Below are 10787 nucleotides of genomic sequence, written 5' to 3'. Positions count from 1 at the left end.
GCCTATATTTTCTGAGGGCCACCTTTTCTCCTAATTTTCTTTTTATTTTGAGGAAGAGGTGATGAACAATTTTGGTATTACTTCTCTTCCAACTATCAGAGTTGCCAGCTGGCATCCTGCTTTCCCCTTCTTTCAAGCACAGCCAAGAACAGCAGTAAGCTATGGCTCAGGTTTTATGGGCATTGACATACAACATTCATCCTTAGACCACAAAAGCTATAACAGAACTGTTTTTAATGGTTTATTAAAGAACATGTTGGCATTTTTCTTAAAATGCAGGGTCCTGAATGGGGATATTATCACTTGCTTTAAAAAAGGATGTTTCTAGTCCATAGAAAAAATGAGAGCCAATGCACTGTAAGGACAAAGAAGTAAACAGAATTATTCCAAATTTGTATTTTTTTAGCCAGTTCCAGAAGCTGAGGGAGCAGCACTGAATAATGACTTTAAAATACCTTGGCAATAGTATAGGTTAGTCAAACTGTTAGGCCTTTGCTCAGTGGTCTGGGCTAGACAGAGGATGCACTACTGTGTTGGATTCAGCTGAAACCCAACCAATACTCCCCCATCTAGCAAGATGTACAGCTATTATTTCTTCTGCCACTTCCCAGACCTACATTTTGTTGTCCAGAAGCATGACTTGGTGCGTTAAAATACCCCTATCTTTGCTAGTGACTGCAAACAAATCCTTCAGGCTCAGTTCTCCAAGCTTCTCTGGCTCAGCATCTCCCTTGCCCAGCAGCACCCATCTGTTCCTCTGGCCAGGGTGCCACGCAGCCACCTGTGGGCCAAGGCCAGAGCAGGGAAGGGGCCTGCATCCAAAGTGATTTGCATTCTCAGACTGTGTCTGTATGAGGAGAAAGGACATCTGTGTAACTTCAGCTGCCTAAGGAATGAGGGGGCATATCACAAAATGGGTAAATGTTGAAAGGGACCACAGTGGGTCATCTGGTCAGCCTGCCTGGACCAGAGGGTCCTCCTAGAACACATTGCACAGGATTGTGTTCATATGGTTCTGGAATATCTCCAGTGAGGGAGACTCCACAACCTCTCTGGAAATCTGTTCCAGTGCTCAGTCACCTGCACGGTAAAGTAGTTCTTCTTCATATTCAGGTGGAACTTCCTGTGTACCAGTTTCTCCCATTGCCTCTTGTTCTACTGCTTGGCATCACCAAGAAGAGTTTGTCTCCTTCTTGGCACCCTCCCTTTAGATATTTATATGTACAGAATATTCTTGTGCAGAGGCAGCTGTGAAGTTTTCACACAGGAAAAGTTAGTGCAACAGAAACATTAAGGGCAAGAAAAGAGTGTCATTTTGAGGGAGCTTTGGCCCTTAATGAACACTCACACCCTCTAGCAGCTTTACGTTCTTCTTATATTGAGGCTCTCAAAACTGCACACGGGATTTCTGTCAGCAGAAATTTTAGTGGGGGCACTGTGAGGTCGCACCAGAGCTGAGCAGACCGGGACTGCCACTGTCTCTACTTTGGATACTTCGTCGCTCGACTTCTCCCAGGGACCAAGGCCAGAATGGGGCCGAGACCAGGTTAAGCACAGGGCCGCGATGAACACAGGGGTGCAGCGGGAAAAAGGAGGCGCGCCTTTTTTCACTTTTGGGGCAAATAAACAGTGGGCGTCGCTCCGGCCCCGCCCTGCGGCCCGCCCGGCCCCGCTCCGGGCCCGGTCCCGCCCCTGGCCGCCCCGCCCCGCCCCTCGCACGCCGGGGCCGCGCTGGGATCGCGCCGCTGCCGCTCCCGTCGTGCTCCCGCTGCCGCCGGAGCCGCGGGCCCGCCCGGCAGTGCCGCGCCGCGCCGGGCGGGAGGATGCGGCGCTTGGCGCGGGTGGCGCTGCTGTGCCTGGGCTGCGCCGTCTGCTCGCTGCTCTACGGCCTCAGCCAGCTGGCCCTGTCCCTGGAGCAGGAGCCCGGCGGCGGCGGCGGCCGCGAGAGGCAGGCCCGAGAGCCCGCCACGCCCGGTGCCTGGCGGCAGGCGGGGAGCGCGGGCCGAGGCGCGGCGGGGAGCGGCAGGTACGCGGGGCCGGGGCCGGGCGCAGGCGGCGGTTCCCGGCGCATTCCTGCGGGGAGGGCCGGGAGGGCGGGAGCGGCGCGCCGCTCTCCGTGCCGGCCGCGGGCGGAGCGGGGCCGGGCGGGCGGCGGCGCCGAGGCCTGGCCGCGCTTTCGGGGCAGCGGGCGGTGGTGTCTGTGCGCTCCCTCCCGGCCTCCCGCGGGCCGGGTCCTGGCGGATGGGGAAGCCTTAAACAAGCAAGGAAAAGTTTCAGCAGTGGCGCTGCCGGCGACCGAGGCCGTCCCCGTGCGCGTCCCCGCGGCGCTGAGCCCGTCCCTGGCTGCTGCTTGGTGGGACAGGGCGAGTGAAGGGCTGCGTTTCCTTCTTCCAAAAGGATAAAATTTCACGGTGCTCGTTCAGGTCTGAAACTTAGTAACTGTATGACTATCGAACATAACTTCAGTGAACCAAAACTGTTTGTTATGAGATACCTTAATAGAGCCAGTCTCACAGAAAGCAGTGAGTTCAGTTCTGTAATTAAAGGAGTGCATATCCGAGCATCTCACACTCTGCAAAGTTCTGTTGCCCTCTGTCAGCAGAAATTTTAGTGTGGCCAAGTGGTGATTGAGACTATGGAATGGAAATTACTAGTTTTCCTTTAGAGTATAGTTTCATAATCCTGTTCACCTGTGGCTACCGGAACCCTAAAGCCAGGAAAAGGGGAGTGATGAGAAATCTGTTACTGAAAATGGAGAAAAATGGAGGACCAGACCATTCTGGGCCAGTCTAGCTCTACCTCTGCTCAGATTCCACAGCAGTTTAAAGCAAAGTGAGTTTGTAGGTTCGGCGATGGTCGCTGCTTCCCGGTGCTGTACAAGCTCTGGCGCCCCCCAGTCCTTGTACTGCTTGTGCTCCCCTGAGCATACGAGTGAGTTGATCTGGTGTGGTGACCTGCTTGAAAACTACCTCGTTTTTGGCCAACTCAGCGCTCATCATGCATTGCCTCATCATGTAATTATAAAATTGTCGATGCTGTTGTAAAGGACCTACAGAGGATGGCAGGATGACAAACTCTGACTTAATAATCTTGGAATACCATGAAACAGCATTCTGAGTCACTAGGGGTGGAGTCAGCTGAAATGTGAAACCCAGCTATCGACTGGTGTAACTACTTAAAAGAATTTTTCCCCCGTGTTTTTGCATTAGTTCAAGTTAATTCAGATTTTAACATGAAAAAGATGTAAGGATAATTGTGCCTCACTTCTAGTTTGTGAAGAACCACTCACTTCTTGTGAGTAGTTGAATCTACTAGTTCTAAATAAAAATACAATGAAAAAAAACATGTATGATATTTGCTTTACTAAAGAAAACATGCAGTTTAAATGAAGCAAACTTTTGTTGGGTAGAATATAATAATGTAAATAAACGATTTATACTATTGAACACTGAAATGACTTTCAGCTGCATCATACTGCTAGTAAGCAAAAAATGAACCAAGTTTTTTTTAAAAGCTGTACTGTTCTAGTATTCATACTAAAAGTGTAGTTTTTAAATTAAATATATGAGTGGGGAAGATCCTCAGCAAGGTGCAAGAAGCTTCTTGCTGCAGTTAGATGAGATATAAATCTCCCCAAATGTGTCATCAAATAGAAAAGTTTTACAAACTGACAGAGCTCTTTTCTAAAGGTCTCAAATGCCACAAAACATTCCACTGTATACAGTTTTTTGGGGGTACATCTCCTTGCAAAACCAGTGTGCGTTGTCACCTGTGTGGGAGCTCTTTACTTATAAACTGCTGTCAAGCTGAAGGCTCAGGATAATCCCCTGTTGTAAGTTATTGAAACATGCTGTTTGTGCAAAGAGTGCATGTGCAAAACTTATTTGTGAGTCAGACTCTTAGAAAAGAGAAAAGGCTTTTAGGGAAAAGCTCTGTCCTGTGGCAGTTAAGAATGTCCCACTGAATGTTCCTTTAGATGCATTTGTAAATTATTCTTGAGTGTTAAACTGCATTACATTCACTATTGTAAGTGACACACACATCTTGCTGAATGTATTGGTGTTTTTCAGTTTTTATACATCAGCTACTTCTCCAGCAGAGACTGACTGAGCACTATGGCCACATATCATATGGCCACTTATGACTGTCTGGTGACCATGTAATATCCTGAAGGGTGCATAACCTTACAGAGTAAATTGCATTTAGATCACCTTCTAGTCCTTGAAGTTTAACATTTTGTATGCATTAATAGTAACTTTCATAAGTGAGTTGCTTCAGCTGTGTTCACTGATAGCTTTAAAATACAGTTCAGCAAAGTGAATCTATCATCTGAAGGCATTCGTGCACTCAGCAGTGTTTTTCTGTTTTCTTTAGCCAAGAAGTGTTTTCTTTGCCTGAATAGTCCAGTTTGGTATATTCCACAAGGGCAGAAAGAGCTTGATCATGCTCTGGGATAGGGAAGGGAGACATTGAATTTTCTGTTGGTTTTTGGAAACATGCAAACATGAAACTTCAAGCATTGAATAAGGCTTTGAAATACTACACCTGGAAGAACTTAGCAATGGTGGTGACATGTTTAAGAAGAAAATAACTTAAAAGGAAGTACCATATTGAAGCTAGAATTACGGGTTGAGGCAGGGTCCTCCAATAAACATAATAATTCACAGGAATTTATTGGATAATCAGTTTAGTAAGGAGTTGTTTGTTTCAAATACTACTCTAGCCTGAGGAACAAGAGGACTGGAGAGTGAAGGCTTGTATCTTGAGACTTGATAGAAGCAGTTGAAGAACACTTTAAGAATTTAATAGCTAAACATCTTCATAAATGCCTTGGATGCAGGACTGGAAGGAATACTAAGCAAATTTGCAGATGATACAAAACTGGGAGGAGCTGTTGACTCCCTCAAAGGCAATATTATGTCAGTATTGCCACTTCAGTTAGGCAGATAATGTTCATCTTTCAATTCAGGTCCAAAAAAGTGCTATTCTAATAATAGCAATTTTGAGATATACAGAAGGAATCAGTCTGTTGTCAGTTCTGTGAAGTTAGTGAGGTCAGTGAATTTGACCCTATTAAGATGGAACGTGTTTCCCTTACACTGTAGTTTAGCATTTTTGTGCTGCCAGCCATACCGTTCTACGTGTGGCACTGATGTTTGATTGTATCTGTCTCTTGCTCTCTAACTGTTCTGGCAGAGGGAGAGTTAAGTGGATTATAGTGCATGGAAAAGGGCAGAAAGTATATCCACAGGCTTAGCAGAGGAAGGTGGTTATAACAGGTAGCTGGATCTTTCCTTGGCCTGTACACAGCTGTTTTCATTGGTATTAGAGCTTAACCAGCAGTTTTACCAGTTTGCTTTTCAGCTATTCTTATTTTAAGAAATTGGTCCAGAACCTGTCAAAGCACTTCAAAATATGAAGTAAACTTAAAAGGATTAAACGTTCAATGATTTGAAGTTGCAACTTCATTTAAAAACTGCTGAATTTGGCAAGCATTTGACCAGCAAATATTATTTGCATAGGAATGTTGTGAAGCAATGAAACTTTATCAAGATTTTTCCAGTTTAAAAGTTGAGGTATCAGACATCTAGCATTGCATCGACTATCTCCTATCTAATAAAGCCATTGCTTCTATGACTAAATATGTCATAACAAATTTCTGCTATTGCTGGAAAGGTTCAGAAAAGCTGTTGAGGAAATTAGAAATTCTTAGCGCGTTTCAGAGTTGAATTAAGCATTTATCATCCCAGTTTTTTACTCCAGTGTGATTATGAGCAGGAAGGAAATGCATCCTTCCTGTTTTGCTGCACTTGTGGACTGTGCTGTAGGAGAGACATGAGTCTGTCTATTGGTTGTTTCATGCAGTTGATAAAACTTAGGTTGTTAATGAAAGGAATTTTGACAGGAACGTAGTCATCAGGGCTGCATCCCTCACCATTTGGACCTTCTGCTAAGTTGCTGTGGAGTTACAGTAGTACAAATATGCCACATGGATTGAAAAGGTTTTCTAACAACGATGATCTCCATTAACAAAAGGAGGTTGCCACTGATTGTTGAGGGGTTTCTCATGGTTAAAACTTGACTTGCCTGAGCACGGGGCCTCAGTCTTCATGACTGCAATTTATTCACTGCTATGTATTTCACAAACTAATTTGAAATTGTCCTTTCTTTTAAAAAGTTTTCAGGTCACAATATAGACACCTTTTCGATGTCTGCAATACTAAAATTTCTGCTACTCAGGGATGTTGAAGCTAGATTAACTGATAAAGGTGGTTAAGAAGTGGCTGGTTACTTAAGGAAAAGATGCTTTGAATTGGCAAACAGATCATTGAGAATGCTTCTCTATGACACCAATGAATTTTGAAACTTCATATTTCTTCTTTTTTATATTTTTGACAGTGATATGTGTTAGGAATTGTCCAGCCCAGTAGTGTGATGCAGGCAAGGCTGCTGCATTTCCATGTTCCTGGGTATCCAGGCAGTAGCAAAGTGGGGCGTTTATTCCAGTGGGATTATAGGCTCTTAATGCAAACACACATGGCTGGCCGCAGAGATCAGCACACAGGAAACAGTGCTTGCACAACCACAAACAAGCGTCCTGATCCTGTTCCCTTCTCTGACTGATCAGGGTGAAAGGTTTTAATGAAAAATACATCAATGTATGTAAGGTGGATTCCTCCAGTAACTGGCCTTAGACACCTGGTCCATCCAGAGACAGGCTCCTGATCCTCTGGTCTCCACTGCTGCTGACCTGAGTGTGTGGATCCTTGAGGCTTGCAGACCCAATTCAGTTTCTGCTACTCACACCCTCTTGGATGTGCAGACACCTGTACAGGTGAATGTGCTGGACCTTTCCAGTTCCTAGCCTTAGCCTTGTGGCAGCTGCCCACAGGATTGCCTCATGAAAGGGAGTCTTATGGATAGCTGCTCCTGACCACATTAGCCACTTCTCAAACACCAGGTGGCCAGCTCAGACTTTCTGGTGCTTCCAGTTGCCATGCCTCAGACCCTAATCTCTTGTGGCTATGAGAGAGGTTCTTTCAGTAGCTCAGACTCGCTGTTCCCTGCAGTCTGGCCAGTCTTAGGGCCTGTCTGACACCTGGCTCCCAGCCCTTGCCCTGCTTGCAGGCTGGTCTGGTGGCTGTGGCCATCTTCTCACCTGCAGCCACTCTGACCTCTGCGTGTGCAGATGGGATGGAGCCATTCCCACACCCAGGAAAACAACTCTTCACATGTGACTGGAAGCTCTTATCATCTCTCTGTTTTTTGCATTCTCCTTCCTCCCCAGCCCACCTTTGATCCCACAATGAGTCCTACACCCTTTCAGGCAGTAATCCCATTAGGCAGTTGGTAAACTGGCCTGGAGAGTCTCTCCTGTTACCTTGCCTAGGCTGGTGCATGGATCATCTGCCTCGTTCATGGGCTCTCTCTGCCCTTGTGAATTGGGGCAGTGTTGGGATGCTCTGTATGCCTTGTTTAGTTTGTTTCACCTTACATAATTTTCTGCTTTCTATTTGTGGGGACTGGCCTTTAATCACATAACAATAATAGATGTGAGCAAAATATCCCTCCATGGTACTGAAGGTGACTATTCCTGTCTGACTAGTAACCTCTCTGAGGTAACAATGACTGTACCTGTTTGTGAACAGGTATTATGCAACTCCCTAGCTGTACAAAGCAATTGTTTGTAGTCCAAGCTTTCATCAGGTTTCATTTCAAGTAAAAAAATACTTTAATGAGTGGCATTTTAAATGATCTTAATGTGAATGACAAGAAGAAAATGTTGTCCAATTATTCCAGTATCTTAATCCTTTAAATGAAAAACCTTTGGGGAGTATGGTAGCATGTGGCCAAACTGAGGGAGATTGCTGTTGACAGGAGAATGTCTTGAGCTAACATTAGGTAAATTGCATACCTATGTATTCTAGTAACACTTTTGTTTTAAATATGCAGTTTATGAATCAAACCCAAGGCTGATAATCTTGTGCTAAATGGAATGTTTGAAAGGCCTAATGTATCAGAGAAGTGACACAGCCATTACTTCAGATTTGCCTCTTGCCTTGGTAGTTTGGGTAGGATAATGCTCAAGACAGCTAAGAAAGCTCTTGTTGACAAATGAAAGAGGAATCACCTGTAATAATAGCGTAATAGTCTTCCAAACCACAACTCTTTTCGAGAGATTGTCTGTTAATTTATCTTAAAAGTAGTGAGAAACAGTTCCTTCAAAAAGCTAGTAGTACAGATCATAAAGATTGTTCTTCACATAAGTGGAAGACCTTATGTGCCTTGGAGTTTTTATAAAACTTCAAAAGCCACAAAGAGTAATACAAAAAAGAATCTGGCAGAGAGAACTCGTGGTTTTATACTTTGGTAAGGAGCAGTGCAGATATCCCTGAAATAGAGTTGCAGTCTACATTTTTTTTGGTTTTTTGTACCTGGGTATTTATTTGTGGAGAGCATCTTAAGTCATGAAATAATATGAAATTGAAAATTCTTGTGAACACATTTATCTACAGAATACAAGGATTTCCTGTGATCTAGCAAAGAACTGCACCATCCCCCACAGCACTTAAATGAGGCTTTGTCAAACGCTGTGTTTAACAGGTCGTTTTTCTCAAGTGTTACAAAAAGCAGAAATTACTAATCTTGACATTCTTTGATGCTACATTCAGCTCTTATTGTCTGGTATTTGCAAAACATTGGCCTTCACAGGTTTCAGATTATGCTACCAAGATGGTACTGATTAATTTCAAACTTGCAAAGCCAACTTTCAGTAGAGTTCTGAGCCATAGTCCTTAAATACTCCTGATGAAACTCAGCAGCTTTTGTGTCGGTTTTCTTGCACATGTCTTTCATTCACAGATACTAACTTTCAAAGGAGAATAAACACTACTGGCTTTGTATCACCAGGGCAGGGAGCAGAGAAGGTCACTCAAGAGAGTGCCTCTTGCTTTACAATATTCTGCTTACTCATTTCAGATCATAATTCTTGATGTTGATTTTCTTACCAGAGCCTTTGAAATACACACTTTTGTTTCTATCTAAAAATATTTCCTATATTGCTGTTGCATAAAATGTAATGATGAACTAGTAAACCCTGCTTTTTTTTAGCTGTTAATGTAGTACAAATCAATAAATTATTAGTCTTGCTTTTAGTATGTAGAAAGAAAACTTGTGAAATGTGATTATTTTTGTATTGCATTAACCATCTGTTACAAAACAATGGAATTCCTTGGTGCTGCTAAGTCCTGCTTTTTATTAAAAATCCGATTTGCACGTTTGCACTAACTAGAGTAATGGGTGAATAGGGATTGTGTTAAACGGACAATGTAACCTCAAAAATGAAAAGTTACAGTTGCTCCTCTAATTTAAGTAAACAAAGATATTGAAAAGATAAAGTTCTTTGTAGCAATAAGTGTTGCCATGCACTCCTTTGTCGTTGCCTATGGGTTTAATTTAAGCCTAGAACATAGCAGGAGCCTCAAAAATCTCAGCCCCTCTGTTTTTTCTCATTCTGAAAATATATGAAGAGGAAAGGCTAAAGAATGGGACCATTCTACCTTTCAAAAATTCTGATTGGCTTCTAATACCTTCTCCTTTGTATTCAAGTTGCATTACATGGCCAGTTTTCTGCCAGCTAATTACTGTTCAAGTTATGCTTGAGCTAGGAGACTATCCATTTAACTTTGCCATAAAATCCAGTAACATTCATATAGGTTATTTTTGTCTTATTCTGTTAGGTGTAAGAATTTGTCTGTATCTTTCTGGAATTCCTATTGGATGCTGCCCTCTGATGTTTGTGGAATGAACTGCTTTTGGGAAGCTGCTTTTAGGTAGGATGTTGTTAAATAGTACTTTTTTCTTCAATTGCAGACAGATGTAGCTGATGTTTTTTGGCTCTTTAGCAAGGTGGCAAAACAAAATATCTTGATTACTTCACATGCATTTCACCTGCTTATATTGTGGTTACCTTTATCTGGGGTTTTTCATGTTACATTATGTTCTGGAATTGTAGACTCAAGTGTTACTACCAAGAGTAGATTTTTTTCAGTTATATTGCTTCGTTAAATAGAAACTTGCTAACATCTGTTAAAAGCCTGTCTGAGTGTAGTCTGAAAAGTTAATGATAAATTATTTTCCTAAAATAAAATTTGCTGCTCATGAATACCCATGTTATAACTTGCAATAAAATGATATGCTTAGTAGGTACATGTGGATTTTTTAAATTCAAGTTAAATGTTATATAGAATTTAAGGAGGGTACTTCATTGAAAAGCATTGAAGAGACAGTTTTGAATGTTCTTTAACAAAGTATGTTAAAGAATAGACTGTCTGCCTTAATGCTGCATCTTTAACAATAAGTTTAAATGTTTTGATGTGGTGGCTCAGATGTTTTAGGCTGTCACATTACACAGGTTTCTTGAAAAGAAGTAAGCTACTTGTCAGGTAGTTCTCTGGGACGGTGTTCACAGGGGTCTCAGGTTGAGGGAAGAGACGAGGATCTGATTCCATGTTTCAGAAGGCTTGATTTATTATTTTATGATATATATTATATGAAAACTATACTAAAAGAACAGAAGAAAGGATTTCATCACAAGGCTAGCTAAGAATAGAATAAGAAAGAATGATAACAAAGGCTTGTGGCTCAGACTCTCTGTCCGAGCCATCTCACTGTGATTGGCCATTAATTAGAAACAACCAACATGGGCCAATCAAAGATCCACCTGTTGCATTCCACAGCAGCAAATAACCATTGTTTAAATTTTGTTCCTGAGGCCTCTCAGCTTC

At 42.8% G+C, this 10787-nt stretch overlaps 1 protein-coding gene across 2 annotated transcripts in view; it reads left to right on the top strand.

Annotated features, from left to right (window-relative positions):
* Nucleotides 1-1823: 1823 nt before the first annotated feature.
* The window catches only part of GXYLT1 (glucoside xylosyltransferase 1), a 29187-nt gene continuing 20223 nt past the window's right edge, over nt 1824-10787 (top strand). The window contains exons 1-2 of one of the 2 annotated variants that reach the window (XM_036401561.2): nt 1824-2026; nt 9741-9833. In XM_036401561.2, coding sequence (XP_036257454.1) covers nt 1824-2026; nt 9741-9833 — 296 coding nt within the window. The remainder of the gene's footprint in view (nt 2027-9740; nt 9834-10787) is intronic. The other variant, XM_036401562.2, reaches the window with a different exon arrangement.

Source organism: Molothrus ater, chromosome 5 (genome assembly GCF_012460135.2).
Source record: "Molothrus ater isolate BHLD 08-10-18 breed brown headed cowbird chromosome 5, BPBGC_Mater_1.1, whole genome shotgun sequence".
Taxonomy (NCBI): domain Eukaryota; kingdom Metazoa; phylum Chordata; class Aves; order Passeriformes; family Icteridae; genus Molothrus; species Molothrus ater.
This window is presented reverse-complemented; position numbering and strand designations above follow the sequence as displayed.